General features: G+C 32.2%; 4 protein-coding genes across 4 annotated transcripts; 1 reads left to right on the top strand and 3 right to left on the bottom strand.

Moving 5' to 3' along the window:
* The first annotated feature begins 4,344 nt into the window (after window positions 1-4,344).
* On the top strand, window positions 4,345-11,451 carry LOC107929104 (COP1-interacting protein 7). Its single transcript, XM_016860435.2, has 13 exons — window positions 4,345-4,725; window positions 4,953-5,132; window positions 5,259-5,379; window positions 5,462-5,501; window positions 5,728-5,780; window positions 5,858-5,910; window positions 6,714-6,866; window positions 6,991-7,163; window positions 7,475-9,036; window positions 9,128-10,057; window positions 10,167-10,566; window positions 10,955-11,020; window positions 11,144-11,451. The coding sequence occupies exons 1-13, from the start codon at window positions 4,667-4,669 to the stop codon at window positions 11,209-11,211; spliced, it is 3,858 nt and encodes a 1,285-aa protein (XP_016715924.2). The 5' UTR covers window positions 4,345-4,666; the 3' UTR covers window positions 11,212-11,451.
* A 578-nt stretch (window positions 11,452-12,029) lies between these two features.
* LOC121221040 (putative protein phosphatase 2C-like protein 44) lies at window positions 12,030-14,476 on the bottom strand. Its single transcript, XM_041101383.1, has 5 exons — window positions 14,317-14,476; window positions 13,803-14,090; window positions 12,953-13,211; window positions 12,415-12,548; window positions 12,030-12,255 (listed from the first exon to the last, which is right to left on the bottom strand). Exons 1-5 carry the CDS (start codon window positions 14,347-14,349, stop codon window positions 12,118-12,120), a joined length of 852 nt encoding a protein of 283 aa, XP_040957317.1. The 5' UTR covers window positions 14,350-14,476; the 3' UTR covers window positions 12,030-12,117.
* Window positions 14,477-17,083: 2,607 nt separating this feature from the next.
* LOC107928981 (60S ribosomal protein L14-2) lies at window positions 17,084-19,082 on the bottom strand. The gene is made up of 5 exons (NM_001398627.1): window positions 19,007-19,082; window positions 18,804-18,905; window positions 17,691-17,820; window positions 17,488-17,600; window positions 17,084-17,363 (listed from the first exon to the last, which is right to left on the bottom strand). The coding sequence occupies exons 1-5, from the start codon at window positions 19,007-19,009 to the stop codon at window positions 17,307-17,309; spliced, it is 405 nt and encodes a 134-aa protein (NP_001385556.1). The 5' UTR covers window positions 19,010-19,082; the 3' UTR covers window positions 17,084-17,306.
* Window positions 19,083-20,093: 1,011 nt separating this feature from the next.
* LOC107929175 (probable plastid-lipid-associated protein 6, chloroplastic) lies at window positions 20,094-21,942 on the bottom strand. Its single transcript, NM_001398626.1, has 4 exons — window positions 21,623-21,942; window positions 20,833-21,069; window positions 20,605-20,731; window positions 20,094-20,484 (listed from the first exon to the last, which is right to left on the bottom strand). The coding sequence occupies exons 1-4, from the start codon at window positions 21,875-21,877 to the stop codon at window positions 20,270-20,272; spliced, it is 834 nt and encodes a 277-aa protein (NP_001385555.1). The 5' UTR covers window positions 21,878-21,942; the 3' UTR covers window positions 20,094-20,269.
* Window positions 21,943-22,947: the final 1,005 nt, after the last annotated feature.

The following is a 22,947-nucleotide window of genomic DNA, read 5'->3' as shown; positions in this document are numbered from 1 at the left end:
GCATTATATATAGTTTAAAATTAAAACAAGTATTTAATTCAATTAATTCATATAAATACTCTTTAAAAAAGCAATATTTAAGAATTTAAAACTTAATCCGTTTATGTAATTCACTCTTTAATATGTGTTCAATAATTCAGACTTCGAGGCCTATAATTTATAATTATATTAATAAAATTATGTTAAATATTTTATTAAGTTCACTAACTAAATTCTGAAATTACAAAAATGACTCCTCTTATAAATTATAAAATTATATTCACTGTTTATTTTATTTTATAATTAGAAAATTCCTAACAAGAACAAATAAAAACATGTTTGTTTTAAAAAAAGAGAGAACATAATTGAATAAAACAAGGAAATATATCAATATGAAATATTCTCCATTTGTCAATCAACCGCTCCATCCACTGTTAAGAGGAGACAACTTGGACACAATTATTTATTTTTTAAATATTCAAAATATCAATATGGTCCTTTAGAACATTGGTTGCTTGCTTGAAGACAAAGACTAAGCAAATTTTAGTAACCCATAGGTTGACAAAGGTGAAGCCTATTTACACTTGGGTAAATTATATTTAAGGTCACTAAACTATTAATAAATTTATGCATTTGTCACTTAATTTTAAAAAATTACAAAATGATCATTGGATTGTTTTAAAGTTTTCATTTTCAAGTCATTGGGCTATTATATATATATTTTAAGTCTAGCTAGCAAGTTCTAAGCGAAGATTTGATGAACGATACAATGGATCAATATCCATCGTAGAACATACATTAGATCTAAATCGACCTGACAATCAATATTGAAAATTGAAGAAGAAAGTTATTTCATTGGTGCAGGTAATGCGAATAGAGAATACCATACACTATCGATTTTAATATTCTAATGACTTAAATGAAATTTCTTTAATAGTTTAGTTACTTATTCGTAACATTTTAAAATTGAATAATCAAAATATAAACTTACAATATTTTAATGGCTTTGAGGTAGTTTACCCTTTACACTCTTTTTATATCACAAGTGAATGATTGCTACGTAAAATTTAATATTTTGAAACATAAAAGATTAGTGGCCGAAAAAAAAGCATAAAAGATCCCAATGTGCAAATCTCTTTTTCTAAAGGGGAAAAAAAAGAGTCTGATTGTCAATTAAGATTGGGTTTTCTGCCGACGAGCATTTTTAAGCATTGATTTAATATTATTAAATAAAAAATTTAACAATTATTATATTATATATATATTATAATATTTCACCTAAATGCAACCTAATTACTTTGATTATGATATCATGACATGGCCTACAACTTGTCGACTTTTTTTTTTTTTTTTTGGAAGACATCGACTATTGTTTGGTTAAAATGTTTGGGAGGTCTATATATTATGAAAATTAAATTAAATTACTCCGTTTATTATTAAATAATTTAATAATTACATAAGCCTGATGGTAATAAAGTTAATATTTATTATATAAAAATATCGTGACTTTTGTTTCAATTATAGTTTAATTCTACACAAAATAATTCATTTACAACACCATAAGAACTTCAAGAAAAATAATTATGTTAAACGTTAAATGATATTTTTTAAATAATAAATGATAAATTTGTTCTAACTTGGTTTTATTTAATTTTTTAGTAGTACAACAATGAAAATGATTTATTTAATAGTAAATAAACTAATTTGATCAGGTCCTTATAATAGAGGGACCTCTTAAGTACATTCACTTTACTTTCCCAATATGTTAGCTAATTAGGTATTAGCATTGTTGCCAAATAATAAGGTTTTGGCCTTTATGTATCTAAATTCGAATCTCGTAATACAAAATTATCATGTGTGGGTTTTGAGTCACATTATGTGTTGTTGTCATGTCTAGGTTTTAGTTCAAATTATTCCAATTATTACTTTGCTTATACCTTATATTATTTTATCATAATTTATAATTTATTGAAAATGTGTTTATAAGTAACTTGTACTTGCAATCCCTAAAAAAATCAACATATTAAATAAACACATAACACTTTCAAAAACTCATTAGTAAAAAATTTATTTTTATCTTTTTGATCTTCGACGGTTAAATTATTGATAAGAAGATAACTTAGCGATTTTTAAAATTAACATAATAACAGCTTTAACCCTCAATATTTATACACCGTGTCAATTTCATATTGATTCTAAAAGAATTAATCATCAACATTTACACATTGTGTATTTTATTTTTTTGTTTACATCAAGTGTTGATTTATTTTAGGCTTTTTGGTGTTTCTACTTTGTTTTGTTTTTGTTTTTATTGTCAAAACTAGCTGTTTCTTTTTCTTTTTTAGTTTTTTAGGTGAAAAGGTTACAAATAAAAGTAAAACTGCAAAATATACCAACTTACACAATGTGCAAATGTTGAGAGCTAAATTTTTAAGAATCAATATTAAATTGACACAATATATTGAAGGTTAAAGTTGTTATTATGTCAATTTTAAAAGCTATCACGTCATCTTTTGGTTAATCATTTGTGGACATGTGACAAGAAAAATCAAATAATTGATAACCATTTTATAACTTTTAATAATTAAATGATGAAATAAACTTATGGTAATTACTAGTTTACCCTAACTAACACTTTTAATCACCCAGTGGCCAGCCTCATAGCCATTGGATACTCCATAGACAAAAATGTTAAGTAATTGATTAACTAATGCTTGTTTAGAAGGGTCCCAGTATCAGCCTTTTTAATTAATTATTGAATTTAATGCAATCATAATAATACCCCCTTAAATGGCTACTCTTCTAATATCTTCATAGCTAAATCACATGTCTCAACCCATTTTTGGCGAACCATTTCCACTTTTTCAATATGTTTAGGGGTGTTTGATGCAATTAACCCTATATATATGAAGATCAACTAAAGCTGGTGTGCCCGGAAACGAAGTCGTTTTGGAACTTGGAAATTAAGATGATGATTGGGTCATGGTTCGTCATTTTCTAGTGTTTCGCCGCAGCAATTCAAAGATAAACTCGAAATTGACAATAAAATTGAATTCTAAATCAGTTGAATAAGCAATTTTAAAGGATTTGAATTTTGAAATTTTCAAAATTTTGATGAAAAGTAATTTAATTTAAAAAAAATTGAGTTTTAAATTGAAATAATACGAACTCAAAATAATTTAAAATTTAATATAACTCGAACTAAATAATAACTGAATCAAAATTACCTAATACTTTAAAACCCAAATAAAATTTATTCAAATTGATCAAATCTAAAAGGCTTATAATCTTAATCTTATGTGTAAATCGTGGACTCAACCATTATACTCTAATTTAATCTTTTTTAGTTTTTTTCAAATATCTAAAATTCAATCAAAACTCAAATGATACCTATTATTGCCACATCAACTTATTATTTTTCACGTAATAATAACAAAAATCACATCATCCTAATTAATAAGATCATCAATTATTGTTTGAATAAAAAATAAAGTTTAAAAAATATTAAGATTAAAAATGATTAAATCGGAGAATATAAACTAAATTTATAATTTATACATAGTATAAAGACTAATGATGAAATTTGACCATTTAAATTGTATAAAATTTTATAAATACCAACATTTACAATTATTTATAAAAAATAAATGGACACAAAAAAGAAAAAAAGAAGTATTCCTAAAAATAGAAAAGAAACTCATAATTTTCTAAATCCATCTTTTCTTGCCCATATACTTTTACATCACATTTAAAAAAAATCATCATTAATCCCTAATGAAAATAAAATTAAAGATAAGATTCCTTTCCTTTCATTATGACCCAAAAAGTTACTTATTAATTCAATTATATAGTTAATGTTTTAATAATTTTAAAATAGTATTTTTTTATCATACTTAAACGTGTAATTTCTTTTAAAATTTAATTACATATTTTTGGGTTCATAAATTATTTAGAAATGGTATAAAATCGCTTATTATATGGTTTACTTTTAAATAAGTTTAAAAATATTATAAAAATTATTTAAAAACGTTTATTACCAACATGTAAAAAGACCAATTCTACTTTCATTTTGTATTATTGTTCAAATACTGGTCAAAATCCCATCATTATATAATATAAAATAAATTAATATATTAAATATAAAAAGATTGTTTATAATTATAACGTCGCTATTGGCAAGAAGAAAAAAAGGATACTTTTGTAAATTCCAAAGCAAAACATATCATCAACCAATACTATATTTATCCTTTATACTTCGGCATTTCCAATATTCGTCGTTAACTTTACTTGAGTTTCCCGTTCTACCCCTCAACGTTTCTTTTATTTACCTCAAGCAAATTTCCTCTGTTTTTCACTTCCCAACCATCCCCTATTAGTCTCCAACAATAACAGTCTTTGGATCCTTTATTTCTCTCCCTAAAAGAACACCTTTTTTTGTTTGGGTTTCACTTTCTCTCTCTAAAACCCTTTCTTTATCTCAGAACTTTCCTTTTCATTGGGTTTTTTTTTCTCTGCAAACTTTCTTCTCTTTTTTTTTTGGGGGGGGGTTACTAGAGTGAGCTATCTTTAGAACCCAAATGTCAAAATTTGTTCCTTTTTTGTATTTTTCATGAAAAATTGCTGCTTTTTTTTCAATTCCATAACAGCCATTTCACCATTAAAAGATCTGTCCTTTTAGGGGGTAACAATGAAGTCTTCAACTCGACTTGACTCAGTGGTGTTCCAACTCACACCAACTCGAACCAGGTTACAATCTTCTTTGATTTGTTTCTATTACTTAGCTTGCTTAAAAGTAATTGGTTGAACATTTTTTTCTTATATATATATATGTTGTAGAATGTAGAGGCATGTTTTGTCAGGTTTGAAATGCTAGCATTAGAGTTTGTTTTTATATATGATTTTGTTGAATTGGGTATCGTTTGTTTGTAACCTTTGTTGATATAATTTATTATGCTTTGCTTTACTTTTACCAGGTGTGATTTGGTTATATCTGCAAATGGGAAGACTCAAAAAATGGCTTCAGGTTTGCTTAATCCATTCCTTGCCCATTTAAAGACTGCTCAAGAGCAGATGGCCAAGGGGGGTTACTCAATTATCCTTCAACCAGACCCCACCATTGATGCAACTTGGTTCTCTAAAGGAACTGTGGAAAGGTTATATATATGTATATATTGCCATTGGATCACTGTTTTTGTGCTGTGATAGTGTTGTAGCCGAGTCTGTATCTACCAAGCTTGAAATTTAAATGAGATAGTAATTTTTATTTTTGGCATTTGCAGGTTTGTTCGATTTGTGAGTACTCCAGAGATCTTGGAACGAGTGTATTCTGTCGAATCTGAAATTTTGCAGATTGAAGAGGCTATTGCAATTCAAAGCAATAACAATATAGGATCGAGTGCCGTAAGTAATACTTTTAGGGGCTTTATTTTTCATATATACCATAGAGATTATGTATGTTTGTTGTTTTTTTTTCTTTTGACAGGTAGAAGAAAATCAAGTAAAACCTTTGGAAAGCTTAGAAGGTACTGTTAGTAACTTCTTGCCTATGGTTCTCACTCTGATTGGATTAGTGCCATTGTTAATATAATTATGGATGTATTTATGGACTAAAAAGTTCTGGTGTTACTAATTAAGGTTCTTAGTGAAGTATCATGCCTGTTCAAGTCTTTCAACACTAGTTCAGAAAACTTTCTCTTTCATTTTTAATTTTTTAATTGTTCTTGTATTATACTCGATGGCTTTCGACAGGCAGCAGGGCTACATCTGATTCCAGTGATGAGAAAGCCATCGTCCTTTACTCGGTTAGTATGCGCTAAATAATACTTAGCATGTATTAAGTCTTCTCATGAATTTGATTAAATCATTTTCCCCCTTGCAGCCTGGTCCACTACCACCTGAAGCGAATGCATCTTCTGTGGAGGGAAATTCTAAGTATGTTGTACTGTGTCTGAATGGGCATTTTTTAATTGAGGATATCGAGTTGAATATTATCGATAATTTTTAGTGGTTACTTTCAGTATTTCATATTTTGATGTATTTTTCTGTCCGTCTACCTTCACTTTTAGCGAGTGAGTGAATCAGGGATGTCGCAAGTGCAGTAACCTTATAATGGTAAATACTATTACAGGTCAGCATGTAAAATATCGCAGGGAGGTGTTTTGATACTCACACTCATCTGACAAGCAAAACATATAACTTACCCTTTTCATGTTCGTGGGTTTGCTTTACCTTTCAATCGTATAAGGTGTACGTACTTGAACTTGGTCACTCGACCATTCAGCTAGTTATGCTCAAACTCAACAAAACAGTGAATGAGTCAAGTCTGAGTATTTTGGGGACTCTGGTCTAGCCCAAGTAGGTTGGGAGTAAGTTTGACTCGGTTACACCCTTAATAGAGATGATTTTTCTTGGCAGACACAAGGGAATTTAAAAAGGACAAAAAACATTGCGGATTTTCAGGAGAGGATTTGGAATTGAGGCATATTAGATTCTTCGATCATTACATTGATGTTTTGCATAACTTTATGTTTTGCATATTAGATTCCTTATTAAAAGTAGAAAAAGGCTAAAAGGAAGAGAGGAGTGGCATACTCTAAAAGAAAGAGAGGAGTGGCATACTGTTTCATGACAATGACGGAGAACATAATGTTGAATTGTCATCACCTTTTATGTGTTTAAATTGTTAGAATAATCTTACGGCCAATACATAACTTATTGTTTTGACTTCTCACTAGAGCTCAACTTTTGAAAGTCCTGGAGACAAGGAAGACAGTGCTGCAGAAAGAGCAAAGTATGGCCTTCGCACGTGCTGTAGCTGCTGGTTTTGACATTGACAATATGGCACCTTTGATGTCATTTGCTGAAACTTTTGGAGCCTCTCGTTTGAGGTACGTGGAATTTTCAAACAGGCAATTTAGTCCTATGTGGCCATATAATCTTATAGGTGATACATGGTGGAAGAATAATTTATGCACCTGTGAACGGTCTCTTGATTAATGTCTTTTCTTGCAGGGATGCTTGTATAAAATTTACTGAATTATGGAAAAAGAAGCATGAAACTGGCCAGTGGCTTGAGATTGAAGCGGCTGAAGCGATGTCCAGCCAATCTGATTTCGCTGCTATGGGTGCATCTGGCATTGTGTTTTCAGAAAACAATGGAAAGTCTGGTGTTGAATCAAGTACAGGTACGAGCTTTAAACTATGTTGTTCTGACTCCGCCTTTTTTGTTGAATTACCCATCTTTGCACTCGTTTATTATGCATATCCAGACAAGGGTATGGGGATATGAACTTCTAAATGAATGAAAAATCTTTTAAAAGAAAATTGAACATACCTGTGCCTGCATTTGTTTGGTCTTGATCCTAGGAATCTTGGTTTATGGTTTTCATCCATTTGCTTTTAGCACCTCATTTGTATGCTTGACAAGTATTTTATTCATGCTTGCTACTTTCACATAAATGATGAACTGAAATAAATAAAATTCTGATATGGCTAGATGGGAAGGTTCCAATGGATCAGCAGACCCTGAGCCATCAAGAGTATTACCAAGCTCAGTATCCGCACCCCATGTTTCCTCCTTGGCCTATCCATTCTCCACCAGGTGGTATGCCACCTTTTCAAGGATATCCTATGCAAGGAATGCCTTACTACCCGAATTATCCGGGTGGTAGCCCATTCTTTCAGCAACCTTATCCATCAGCGGAGGATCCGAGACTCAATGCTGGTAAGCGAATACAAAAGCGACATTCAATGGAGAGCAGAGATAGCCATAGTGGATCAGATACTTGGGAAATGGAGAGAGCAAAATCTCAAGAAAACGAGGAGTTGGACAATGAAACTTCATTAAGTCCAAAACCAAGAAAGAAGAGTAGCAGGTCAGGGAAAAAGCAGTCAGGAATGGTGGTCATCAGGAACATCAATTATATCACTTCAAAAAGGGAAAATTCTTCAGGTAGTGAGTCGCAGTCACATTCTGAATCTGAAGTGGATATGGAAGATGGAGATATTGAGCATAAGAACTCTCAGAGATCCTCAAAGAGGAAAGGAAGTCGAACCAAATCTGTTGATGAATATGATAGGGAAGAAACAGTTCATGGGAAGGAGACAGATGGTGGACACTGGCAAGCATTTCAAAATTATTTACTTAGAGATGCTGAAGACGAAGAACGTAGAACTGATCAAGGCATGTTTTTGACAGACAAGGAATTTAAAGGAAAGAGAAGACCGAATAGGGTGAATGAAGGTGAATATCCTTTAGTTTCTGGAGGACGAGAAATGGGTCAATTCGAAGAAGGGAATACAACCGACATGCATGAAATTAGTGCAAGTGGCTCTCGCATGCCTATAGCATCAAATGATCAGTCATTGATTATTAGAAGAGGTGGTCACTCTGCTGATGATGGAAGGTTCTTCATTGATGGTGAAATGGATGGCAGGAGGGGTTATCGAAGGAATATAAATGATGACTTCATTGTAGATAGACAACAGAATCCGTCAGATTTTACGAATTCTCCATCTGATCCACAGACTTTTAATCGGTTTGAACATTCACCCAACAGTTCAGAAAGAAGACCTTCAAATAATATAAATGATGATTCCTACATAGTTTCATTGAGGTCAACTTCAGCTACCCAAGCTGGAACTGATGACCGAAGTGCTATCAATATGGATTCCGATTTCTCGTTGTCACTTCAGAAAGCAGAAAATATACCTAACAGGGCTGGAAGCCAGGTCAATTATGAACTGGATGATTTGAGTTTGATACCTGAGCGTGGAACAGAAATGGGGTCAATTGGTTACGATCCTGCTTTGGATTATGAAATGCAAGTTCATGCTGAAAGTGGTACCAAGAAAAATAAAGATGTCATGCAAGGGTCTAAAAAGTCAGAAAAGGACCGAAAATCAAAGCTTACTTCCGATCCTTCAGATAAAAAGAAGACTATAGGGCCAATACGGAAAGGAAAGCCTTCAAAACCGAGTCCTTTGGATGAAGCAAAAGTCCGAGCTGAGAGGCTAAGAACCTATAAAGCTGATCTTCAGAAACTAAAGAAGGAGAAGGTATGCTGCTCTTGCTGTCAGCTAGTTCATGTGGTTTATCAAATGAATTCTTTTTTCGTTATTAGTTAACTAAATTTCAACATTTTTTCAGGAAGAGGAGGAGATTAGGCGACTCGAAGCATTGAAGATGGAGAGACAAAAGAGAATTGCTGCAAGAGGCAGTTCCGTTCCAGCTCAGTCATCCGTGGCTTCACAAAGCAAGAAACAATTGCCATCAAAACTTTCTCCAAGTACTCATAAGGGATCAAAGTTTACTGATGGTGAGCCTGGACCATCATCGCCGCTACAAAGATCCATCAAGCCTGCTTCTGTGGGATCAGTTTATTCTCATAAAGCCTCCAAACCGAGTAAATTGAATGGTGGAACTCCGTCCCGTGGAAATAGATTAAGCCACTCAGTTTCATCATTGCTGGAACCAAAGAAAGACATTGGCGGTGTAACTCCTGATACAAAGGCATCTATGGCAAGGATTAGGAGGTTATCAGAGCCAAAAACAAGTAGCAGTCCACTTGTTTCTTCAGTGAAGTCACGGCACTCTGAACCAAAGTCGAAAACAAAAGTATCTGGAGTTCCTGAAAGCAAAAAAATATCAGCAATTATGAACCATGATAAAAGTAAGATTGCTTCTCTGCCCGAGCTCAAAATTAAAACAACTAAAGATCCCAATGTTACGGACAACAAATCGGGAGGAAATGGAATGACTCAGAAGGTCAGTGGAAGTACTTCTTCGACCATTGATGTTGCTGAACCAAGTAGGAACACGGACAAAGGTTCACTTAATATTGATGGGGACGACGGTACAGTAATTGAGAAAACCGTTGTGATGCTTGAATCCATTCCCACGGTAAATTCATCAGAAGCAACGACACTAGAACAGAAGGAGAACAATGGCATCTTTAAAATCGGGAGGGAAACTGAGATGGTGTCAGATTATGCTGCCATTCGTGCACCTGTTTCTTCATCGAATCTTGATGCAGTTGATAAAGAACATCAGATACAACCAAAACCGCAAGCTTATGAGGTATGGTTTATAAGACCTTGACAGGGGAACATTTTTTTATTTATATACATCTTTCAGGTGCCTGTAAATGTCATTCTTGTTCTTAATATGCTGTTGTACATATCTGCAGATTCAAAAGGGAAATGTAAGTAACACCGACAAGGAATTGTCAAAATTTACGAGCACAAGTGTTACTGAAAAACAGTATCAAGCCCCTTTAGCTCGGGTGTCTTCTTTGGAAGATCCATGTACTGAAATTTCAGAGTATGACAAAGCACCTCCGACAAGCATGCAGGTTGCAACAACAGACTCGCAGAATGTTAGAGCTCTTGTAGCTGACACGAAGAACTTGAAACTGGAAAAGATTCCTGAAGTGTTGGATAAATCTCAAGTAAAGGAGTCATCGAAAGGGTTTCGACGGTTGTTGAAGTTTGGAAAAAGGAATCATAGCTCAGCTAGAAGCGAACATAGTATTGACTCAAACAATGAGGCTGATGAGTTGGTTGCAAACGGTGCCTCATCTAGTGAAGGTAATTGCTTTGTGTTCCTTCCCTTGTGCACTTCGATGGATAGTGAGATACAAAATATCATGACTATCTTTTAACAGCAAAAGGAAAAGTCGGACTATCTCAGGATCGGATGCTCTACTTGTTGCTAATTCTTCTTTAAAAGGTGTATTGGCACCCTGAATTAACTTTACCTCATTTCTTAAACAAGATAAATGTCTTGGTACGTGCATGAAAGATATTTTGGTTTCACTATGAAGCTCTTAAAAATGGTATGCCATCATCAAAATATATATTAGGTGGAACACCGGCAAGTTTTATGCGAGTATTGTCTATTGTTTTTGTTGTAGCTTTCAATAACATTGTGATTGTATTTGGTGCCAAAGCTGACTAATTTTATGGTTCTTATCAGTTCAATCGTTGAAGAACCTAATCTCTCAGGATGAAACCCCGACAGCCGATAATACTCCACAAAAGTGTAAGCATTTGCTGCTCTCATTGCCCTTTTATTTGTACTCTTCCCCAACGTTCACAAATATGACAGTATTTTACACCACTAAGGTGGAGTATCTGAAGTACTTTACATATAATAACCATGCAGCTTCTCGTACATTTTCATTGTTATCACCGTTCCGAAGCAAGACAAGTGAAAAGAAGTATATGGCTTGACAATGAAGGTGAAACCACAAACTTTGTTTTCTTCTGCGGATTTGGCTGTCTTAACATTTACATTTTATTTTTCATTTATTTTCCCTTATTGCAACCTGAAAAAAAAGTATGTACCATTAAGAATATATGTTTGTAAAAAAATGTTCTGCAGTCGCATTCATTGGTTAATGTTGTTGAACTGAATTGGCTTTTTAGCAGACTCTTCCACTTTACATGATTATATATAGCTTATTTTTTCTATCCGTGATTTTGGTAGAAGTATATGGAGGCCATTGTACTAGTAATCAGATTGCATTTTGCACCCTTTGCTAAAAAAATTGGCAAATTAGTTCTTGTACGTTTGATCGAATAGCAAATTGACCCTTCTGTTAAAATTTTCATCTATTTATGCTGTTAAAAATTTATCTTTGTATATCAGCATGATGTGTATGTGGCACGTCATGCATTACTGTTTGGTTATTTTGTCAGCTATGCCAGTTTTTAACAATACAAACGGATTAATTTTTTAACAGAAAGGATCTGTTTGCGTTTTGAATTAACATACAGGGACTAATTTGCTCATGTTTTTAGTAAAAAGGGGCAAAATGCAATCTAACTCTTAGTATAGGGGCCTTCATAATATTTTTACCCCATGATTTTCTGCCAGTTCTTGAGACTTACATTGGTATATTATCAATGTACAAGGTCGAAGAACTCGAACCTAAGGTCCGGGGGTTCGAGTTTTAGCATTTGTAATCCCTTATACTATCATATGTAGCGTGTATCAGATATTGCCATTTTCCAGCAAGATTACCACTAAAATGGGGGGGAGATAAAGATTTCTTGAAAGTTTCAATTGAAATTCTCAGGTTTATTGATACATATTAATGGATGATACCCAAACTATAGACGGAAACAAAAATAGTACTAATCAAAACGAATGATGACACATGATATATTGCTTTTGCTCATTCTTGTTAAAGCCTCCTTTGTTAAGCACTCGGCTGCTTGTTGTGGATCCTCTAAATGCCCGATGAGATTCACAGCTTCTTGATTTTTCATCACCTGGAGTGAACAACAGTGCACATAGTAAGTAGAACGAGATGCAGTTTTTTAACCTATTTACTCGGGCTCAGATGTAGTGTTGGATAACTGTATGCGTTTGATGCATCTTTAAGTTTTTTGTATGTACACGATGAAAAAATGGTTTATGTTGATGTATACCTCCCAGATTCCAGTGCTTGCTATAATGATGAATTCGGTCTCAGCATTGAGCTTTTCGGCCCCGACAACAAGTTCCGAGCTTCTGGGGTGCCTTATTGCTGTTACATTACTTGAATCGCAAGCTAATATGCGTACTTCAAGCACAAATATATGACGTAACCAGCATCAAATAATTTCATTTACAAAAAAGGATGCAAATACTAAGATTCGAATAAAATCATCCATGAAATAAAATATCATATTGATCTGACGGATTGAGCCTAGATTATACTAAAATGAAAATTAAACCGATCAAAAAGATCATATTAATCTGACCAATTGAGTTGAGATCATACTAAGATGCAAATTAAACCTATTAAAAGTGAATTAAATTGCTAAAAACTAATTATATAAAATTAATGAGGTTTAAACATGAATTCTAATTTGTTTATTTTGATGAATTTAATTGATTAAATTGAAAACTAGAGGTCTGATGGAGTGAACTGAGGTTCACAGTTTATAGTAGACAAAAGGGTTTCTGTCGTAGGTGTTAAAATACCTGGAAACAGTCTGCGAGTCCAATGTCTTCTAGCTCCACCATGGTGCTTGCTGCTCAGTTGATGAGCCACACCATTTCTACATACAACGGCTCTATAGCCACCTAGGTTGGCCATCACAAGCTTTTCTCCATTGATAAGCATCGCAGATGCCGACTCGGTTTGGAACGTCTCGTCTTCTTTTTGTGCCTCCCTTGCCTTTGCTCTTGCTCCCAGATATGCCTTCTTCATTGTCTCTTTGGTCTTCTTGTTTATTTGAGACTGTAACGCCAAAGTTTTTCACACACAGGCCCGAGTTTTTAAAAAGAGAAATATACACTAACACATACATACATACATACATGGTTTTAAGTTATGCTAGCAGATTTCGCCGCGAATAGTGGTTATAATATCATGAATGTTACCATCGTTATGATTTCTATTAACTTTGCACAATGGTCGCATTATAGAACTAGATATGTATGAAAATAGGATCCAATGTTCATCTGTTTAGACTTCTTATACATCAAGGCCATATACATATACATACATATACATAATGTATTGTAAAAATATGATATGTTGTGTAATCATCTCTATGTAAGCAATAAACATAAATAGATGCATACATTTTTCCTTATTTGAACACAATTTGTTATCTCCTATACTATGTTTCATAACACTCATCATTTAGGTTGCAGATTTCGTTGTGAGTGTGATTATGATATCATGAACACTCATCATTTCTTTCCACTAAATCATGATTTCAGTTGCGGATTTCGTCGCGAGTGTGATTATGATATCATGAACATTACGGTATTATTCTAAAGCTATATGTACATATGTATATGAAAATATGATTCAATTGTTTACCTGTTTAGGCTTCTTATCAAAGAAATGAGATTGAATATACTTGGTAACTCCATCACCAATCCTAGGATCAAAAACTCCAAAGAACCATAACTCAAGTTCATCAAATTGCTCCTTTTGAACGACCACCGTATCGAAATCCGGCTGACCGGAGCCGCCTCTCACCGACTTATTTTCTACCACATGGTAGCCATGAGAGATTGGCATCATCCATGAAGGCTTCTTTTTAACCCCATTCTCTCTTTTCTTGCTCCCACCATCACCAAACCTAAATCTTCTTAGCTTAAACGCCTGCTCCATTAAAAAAAAAACCCAAAAAATATAAAAAAACAAAAAACCCAGAGCTTGGTTCATGAAAACTAAGGTTTATATGAAGTCAAACATGGAAAACAAAATCTGGGTTTCAATATTTTGAAACCATTTCATATCTTTTTTCATACGTTAAATAAGTTTATGAAAAAGAGTTACCTTTAACTATAATATAGGATCATGAAATGTTTGAAAAAGTGGTGCTTACCTTAAGCTTAAAGTGGATATCTTTTAGTCCCATGTTTATGGCTTCAAATTTTGATGCAAAGAGACTTGAAGGAGTGATGTTGAAGAAGAATTATATACAGAAAGTAAATATTAAAGCGAAGTTTTTAAAAAAAAAATAATTTAAAGTTTTTGTTTTTATTTTGTTGTTAGTAAAATATTTATATTGTTTTATAAGAGATATCTGTTGGAAAAATACTTTGAAATTTTAAGTAATTAATGTTTTTAAATGAGAAAATTTATTGACTTTAATTGTATCTGTTCAGCAAATTTACTCATGTAACTGCCATTTTTATGCTATTTCAAGTGTGTGTGTTTTCTCTAATTAAAAATTAAAAATTAAAACAGGACGAGACAAAATTCTTGTCAGTTGGGTAGATAAACCAAATTATGTTCTGACCGCTCCATACAAAAAATAAACGTATATAAATTAATTCTTATTTTGTTAAAAATTTTATCTATTTTTATTGATAAAAACCAATCCTTGTATGCCATAATGACATACACGTAGCTATCAATCAATTAAGTGTTCAACCGTAAAAATAACTCAGTTTACTTTTTGATTTAATATATATAAACTAATTTGTTCTTTTTTTAATAAAAGAAGCCAAATGCAATCTAATTCCTAGTACAAGGATCCCTTGATACTTTTACTCTAATTAGACTTGCAACAAGGGAAAACCGAATGTGTCGTTCTACATCATGGCTATTTTTAAATTAAGTCAATTTCGTTTGGTTAAGAGTTATTGGACCATTTTAAGTTTGGTCCTATTCATATTTAGTTGGTTGTAACTTACCTGAAAACTTATTAAATTAGGGGGTGAATTCGAATTTTTTTTAAGGGGTCAAAATTAAATTATAAAATATTTGAGAGATCAAAGTGTAATCTCGTCATGCATTAACTTATGATTCCATCATTTTTGAATAAAAAAATTTATTTTTGAAAGTCAAAATGTAATTTTACCACATATATATTTTAATTTCGGTATTTTTAAAAAAATTTATAAAAATAATTTTCCATTTCTTGAGAGTCCCTTGTATTTACTTTTGTATTGAATACCTACCTATAAACGTTACTTAAATTAACATCATATGATTAGGCATTAAGAACATATTTGTTTACTTAATTAACCATTTCAACAATAAAATTATCCTAACATTCAAATAAAATATTGTGGGTACAAGGATTGAATTTTTCTTCTTTTTTTATAAAAATGGACCGACATGGAATTTATCAGTTCTGGTAAACAATTTATTTGAAATAATTAACCTTATTTATTTTCATGCCTATCTTGATTCAACTCAATGAATGGCAAGAAAAGCAGCATGAAAAATAACACAATATTTGGCATTGCCACGTGTAATTTAACCTCGCGATTAGTATCAGACATGAGCTTGAATTTAGTATCCAATATAAGTCTAATATAAATTTATTCAATCTTTAAAAAATATAAACATCGAGTTTAATATCATATATGGGTGTATATATAATATAATTAAGATTTTTAAAATCGAATCGATGGTGAAATCGATCAAACAATTGATTTATCGATTCATCTGATTCAATTAATTCATTTAATTTGATTAAATAAATCATTAAAAAAATTTTAAAAAAAACACACATACAAATTCAACCAATTCAACCGATAAATTAATTGGATTTAAACCATTATGAATATATATATATATATATAAAGGCATGGCTCATGTTTGAATTGCATTTACAGCAAAAAGCTAAGAAAAATAACACTTCAACTGCTGAAATAAAACAGTGGTTATAAGGTCTAAGAGAAGTAGGTGTGCAGACCAATTCTAGAAGATAAACTAAGTTCAGAGGCCAGACAAAACGAATTGGTCAACTTTTACCATTACTCCTTGTATTACATATAAGTTGTCAGTTTAAGCTACCGTATTTTAATTTGATCGATTTTAGTCTTCGAATATTTTAAATTTTTAACATTTCAATTATTGAATCAAAATTTATTATTAGTTGTGTGCACATAAATTGTAGATTTAATCTCTATTCTCCAATTTAATATTTTTATATATTTTAAAATTTTAAAATTTCAACTTAAACTCTAATGTAACTATTAAATTCATTAATTAAAGTAATGAATTTTTATGAGTATTATGTGTAGTTAGTAGTAATATATAATAATATATTTTACACATAAAAACCCTATACCATAATAGCAAATTTTAATTTAATGAATGTAAAGATTATTGTAGGGTAAGAATAAAATACAAGGACGAAGAAAATCTCATGTGATAGCCTGATAATTAGAATGTTCACCGTTCTAGGTGTAATTTGGATTCGAATTGCATTAGTTATACTTGTTGTTCAAGTTTTGCCCAATTCTTGTAATTCACCAAAAAAAAACAAATTCAAAGATTTTAAAACTAAACCAATAGTCGAACCAATCAAAACACTTATTCTCACTTTGCACGATTTCTCTAATTCAATTGAATAAATTATTAAAAAATTATATATAAAATATTTAAAAAATTCAACCAATCTCAATCCAACTATATAACTTGGTTTGAAAAGAAATTGGATTTGACTCGAGCTATCAAACAAACCAATTTCGAATATTCTAATGCTTATGTGTTAAAGAATCATATTGAATTCTTCTTTTTTCAAATTAATATTAGAAAATGAACACTAAGCACATATAATTTTTAAGGAATTTTTTGAAGAAATTTTCAAAGCATTTGTGGCCATCAGAGGAAGGACAAATACACCGCTGTTCTTATAGAGACTATTATTATGCCTCTCATGCAGCCAATATAAATTACCACAAGTTTTCACAAACAAAAATCTAGCAATAAATTCACTACAAAATCTGTCTTAGACCAATGAAACTGCACTCAACTGATCTTAATTGAAACAAACAAAAAAAAAACATTCCGAAAGAACACATTGCAGAATGTTGAATGACAAAACTAGCAAATCCTCGTGATTCAGGTATCATTTCAAGATGATTTCTCCTTTTTCAATTTCGCGAGTTCTTGCCTGACAACCCCAGCCCTCTGCAAGATACATTATATATCCGGTTAAGCTCAGATCAAGGTTTCAAGAAAGCCTTTTGGATTTTGAGAAAAAAAACAATTGTGTATAAATCCGGTGAGCGTATTAGAAGTAGAATGAACTGACCTTGATCTTAGCTAACATAAGCTTGAACCGATCAAAGTCGTTGAGAGATGCTCTTCTCTTCTGAACAATCAACTTTCTACCCCATGAGCTATTCTCCCACTTGTTCTTAACATCTGCCATTGTCAAATAAATGAAATACAATTAGAAAGCAAAAATTGTTTGAGAAACAACAACATAATGTCGGACAAAGTTGTTGTACTTACCGGCCTTCTCCATAGCTTCAATCAATGTCTTCTTCTTTGGAACACGGGGAATGTCGATTGTGATATCTGTCAATGTAAGCCTCTTGAAGTTCATTTGGCCTCTGACCATATCTGGAGCATCGACAAGTGCCTGACAGACCAGGATAAAAGCAATACACATAATTTCTTAGCACACAAATATTACCAATCTGAGTTAACATGACTGCAAAAACTCCACATTCTATTATTCTCTGAGTTAACACCATTCATATATACCTCAAATAATACATCAAAACAACATCCACAGATCAACGAAAGCCGAGAACAAACACATAACAAACATCTACACTTAATCCACACATTAGACTAATGTTTTTTCTCCAACACTTCATTCTTTATTCTTTTGATACCCTTATCTGACGGATAGTCTTACCTCGATGCATGCATCAGTATGCAGTCTCGACCCCTCCAAATCAAGGGGGGAAATTAGCAATACATGTCTAAAACACAATATCCAGCACTTCGTTACCAAGCATATAACACAACTCCCATAAACAGAATCACCAAAATACAATATAACTTGACATCATGCAGATTCGATTGTTAGCGACAAATAACATGTTTCAGACTAGATTAAACGCAACAAGAAAAACACAGAGAACCCATTTTTAGTTCAACTCTTTAAAAACAAAACCACAACTTTCCACTAAAAGTTATTCATCCTTATACGAAATAATTTCTAATTAAAATGCCCTGAGAAACATAATTAAGTAAAAACCCCTAAACCCATACAACATTGAACCTCATTATCCCCCTTAAACATAAACCTTCACCATAAGCCCCATTAAAATCACAAAAATGTTAAGACCCCAAATGCTATTTCGTCGTATAAGAACAAAAACTATTTAAACCCTAAACCCCAAATGCGCTAGTTGGAATACTCTAAGAAACATAAAAACCCCAAACCCATACCACGTTGAACTTCATTTCCTCCCATTAATCACAAAATTTTACCCCAAACCCCCATTATATTCACTAAAACGTGAAAACCGAAATGCTATTTAACTATTATAAATCCACTGAACACATTAAAGATAATACTGTGTTAAAATCTGGAAACGAAAAACGACATACTCTGTTTTGGTCAACGACATCGACGATGACAACCAACTTGCCGTAATCTTTGCCGTAGTTAACGAGAGCCACTCTCCCGATCTCAACGTACCTCTTGAACGGCTAAAAAAATCAGAAAAAAGTAAATAAATAAAACCCAGATTACATGATTGAGGAGCATGCCAAATGTACCCTCTATTATAGATTGAAGAAGAAAAACTCACCATTTTCGTTCTCTATGAGTGTTCGTAGCTTAAGGAGAGGCGGAGGGTAGGAATTAGGGTTTCTCTATGATGGATTAATAGTAGGGTGCTTTGTCACTGTTGGATCTAGGTTTTTATTTTATTTTGGATTAATTTCATGAAAGGTCTCCAAACTATGACTGAGATGCTAAATTAATCTGTAAACTTCAAAATATTCTAATTAAATCCTCATTGTATCACTACATCGATCAAATCTTTTCATCAACTTACGTAAAACATAATTAAAATGTGAGGATCAAATTTAAAATACTTTAGTATGTTTTGCATCAACAACATGGATATAATGTGTTATACAAATAATTCTCCTAAATTTTAATGATACAATCTATTACCTTTTAACGTATTTTTAAGACATTTTTTTTAATACGTTATATCCTTAAAATTTGATCCATGTACTTTGAATACATCCATATGATCTGAGATTCCAAGTTGGGGTTTGATTGATAAAAAGTTTTGATCAATACGATATTAATACTTTAAAAATTAAATTGAAATATTTTAAAATTTAAATCATAGTTTAAGGATCCCTATTGATATTTAATGTCCACTTTAGCATTAGCCTGGTGCAGATAATTTGTTAGCGCTAAATTCGATTCGGTTTGAATTTTTTTTTTCAAAACCATGATAATTTAGTTTGTTTTAATTCAATTTGTAATTATTTTGTCTTCATTTTAGGTTTTGAATTTTTGAAATTCTTTTAACAAAAAAATATTATTTTGTAAAATTTTAAAATTTTTCATAAATATGATACTTTTCTTGAAAAATATTTTTATACAAAATTTTAAGTTATTTAATAATAAAATAAATTTTATATCATTTATATTTTTTATGTCTATAAATATAGAAGTTGTCAAAACATACATTTCATATTTGATCCATAAAATTCATATTTTCTTTTTTGCTCTCCTAATTTTTTTTTTTACTTTCTTTTATTTATTTCATAACATTTTAACTATTTTAAATATAAAATATTTTTCACATTATAAAATTTAAAATTAATTATAAATTAAATAAAAAATAAAACTTAGTTAAGGTAACCACAATTATTGACACGATTAAACTATTAAATTGATTCGAAAATTTACATACATAATATTCGTAATTACATTAAAATATTAATTCTACAAAAAGTTACGGATCACTCCCGATGATATATACACATACAGACAATATATGAAGTAATGAGAGTGCATACGAGCTTTGATATTAGATGTGCTTACTAATTTATGAGATGACAAAAACCCTAAGCTCACCTCTATCTCCTCTGGTGATTCGGGTATCGGCATCAATGAAGGTAACATCAAAGTCGCCGCTCCCTGGATTAGATGGAGGCCTCAAAGCGTCGGGAATCCGAGGTACATCCAATGACGGAAGCTGAGAAAAGGTCCCTCTAGTTTTCACACTCGTTTTCTCGAATGTTATTTTGATCTTTGAAGATCCTATATGCAAAAACCAAAACACAAGTCTTTTATCAGTTTACCGATTCCGACTCGGACAATTTGACGGACCGATCCTGTCCGGCTTTGAACTTAAACACAAAGTAGAAGCTAAGTACTAACCTATGATTTCAAATTTGTGAGCTAAGGTAGCAGTAACTTCAAGTGGAGGTAATGGCCATGGAGCTCCCAATTCAATTTCTGCTATATTATCAAAATCTTTGCTTATGACATCAATTCTCTGAAAAACCTGAAAGTTCACGAAAAAGTACATGTCCGATATGAATATGTTCCGTACATCCTTACGTCCTGAATATAGAAATTACGACAACAGTAGGATTTGCTGCAAACCTGGCCGAGAGTTACAGGGAGCAACCTTCCAGTGGGAAGTCCAGGACGGCTCCCGCCGAGTGTACGAGACGAGAATGCACTGCTGTATATCAGTTTCCATCTCCCTTGCAGCTTATCAAGATCGGTCAATAAGTCCACAGGTCCAGCAACCGTTTCGAGTTCCTTGGCGGCATCATCTGCTTTTCCGAGATCATCTTGGTTCGCAGCAAGACCTCTATTCAGCCCAGAAACAACACCCTGAATCCAAATCAACCTCCATCAAGACATTGGTATCGGAAAATGATGTTCATATCAAACACGTTCCCGGATAATTAATTCAATCAAAACATATCCGTATTGTGTTCGTATCATATATATATATAGCTTGAAGTCTAATTGGACATAAATTACGACATTTTCACATCAAAAAGTATGATTCCAGCTTTAGTCCTCTATTTTTATAAAATTATTAGTAGGTCCAAATTGATTACACCATAGTTGTTGATGTTATAGTGATGACATCAATTTATTTTACTGTTATTCGACACTGAAAAATTCAATAAACAAATAATATATTTTCATATCAGTGAAATGCTTAAGCTGTTTAAATAAGAATTCACCTCTTCTATTTAACAATGGTATTATCAATTTCAACCTACTAATAACATAGTAACCAAATTATATCAAATTAAAATAAAAAGATTAGTTCTCAAATTTCAGCATGGTACAGGGACTATGACCAGAATAACACCTAAAGCAAATCCAGCGAAAACCCAGAAAAATGATCTGCAACTTTTAAACAAAAAAATACCAGTAATTTAAGCTTCAAAGAAGAAATGAGTTCAGATTTAGCATCTTGAGGTGGAGGCGGCGGCGGCGGTGGGGTGTCAACGACGGAGACATCTCCAACAGCCGATTTTAAAACAGGGTTTCGCTTCCTTTCCGAACGGCGCCGTTTCACGCTAACAATAAAAGGGTAGGGTTTCGGGAGATAGAGAGGAGCTTTAATGGAGGAAGAAGAGAAGATAGACGCCGGAGATTCTAGAAGAAAACTTGAAGAAGCCATGGCTCTCAAGTGGCTTTTGCTTGCCCTGTTTCGGAGCTTTTTGCAAGAGTGCTTTTTTGGGGGGTTTATTTTGTTATTTTTCTGTTTGTCTTTTTCTTGGTGGAAAAATTAAAATCAAAATCTATGGTTTGTATGGCTGTTAGAAGTCTATAGAAGATTTCCTCTAAACGAAAAAAAACAAATTTATGGAAGAAATATAGGTCAAATTTTAGTTATGGTCCCTCTAAATGCTCAAATTTGAGTATTTAGTCTTTACATTTTAAATGGGTGTAATTTGATTAATCTATTTTTATATGATAAATGTAATTTTTGGATTTCATAAAAGAACGATGAGGTGACACAGTCTCAAATTATCACGTTATCACTTGAAACTTAAAAGTATATATTTTTAAAATTTTAATTTCAAAGTGATAAAGTAATACAATTTTAAAGTAACATGTTATATCCAAATTCAAATACGAAAATGAACTTAATTACCAAAATAAGGTATCAATGTACAAACTAAATTTCAAATTTAATCATAATAAAAAGGTCGTCATGTGGGTCAGATTATTCCGATTCTTAATCCATTTGCATTTAATGTTTATTTTATTTTATAATTACTCCATATAAATTATTTATATGGTACGCTAGTTCACATTGCGTAGGTATGGGTTGTGTGTCAATATGATACAAGTGGCATGAATATTAATAGTTTTCTTATTTTTTAAGCAATGAAAAGTATTGTGACGCCATGTTGTCGTCGAATCTTTCTCTCGCTGGGGAATTAAAAAGAAAAATTTAGGGATTTTGAGGATCATTTTATCATTAAAGACTCATTTTCAACTTTATTTATGGAAATAGGTTAATTTTTTCATTATTTATTGGAAAGAGTCGATTTTAACAAAACGCGTTCACGTAGGAGCATTTTTGAGAAAAATTTCAGCAAAACACATCCCTAGGGGAGCAATTGTACCATGTCAACACAAAATGCGCCCACGTGGACGCACTTTACTGATGTGGCAAATCGCTCCCTAGGGATGCGTTTTAGCCTGTGTTTTTTCTCCAACGGCTATTTAATTTTTTGACCG

This window comes from Gossypium hirsutum, chromosome D09 (genome assembly GCF_007990345.1).
Source record: "Gossypium hirsutum isolate 1008001.06 chromosome D09, Gossypium_hirsutum_v2.1, whole genome shotgun sequence".
NCBI classification, from domain to species: domain Eukaryota; kingdom Viridiplantae; phylum Streptophyta; class Magnoliopsida; order Malvales; family Malvaceae; genus Gossypium; species Gossypium hirsutum.
The sequence above is the reverse complement of the archived record's forward strand: the minus strand, read 5'-3'. Positions and strand labels throughout refer to the sequence as shown.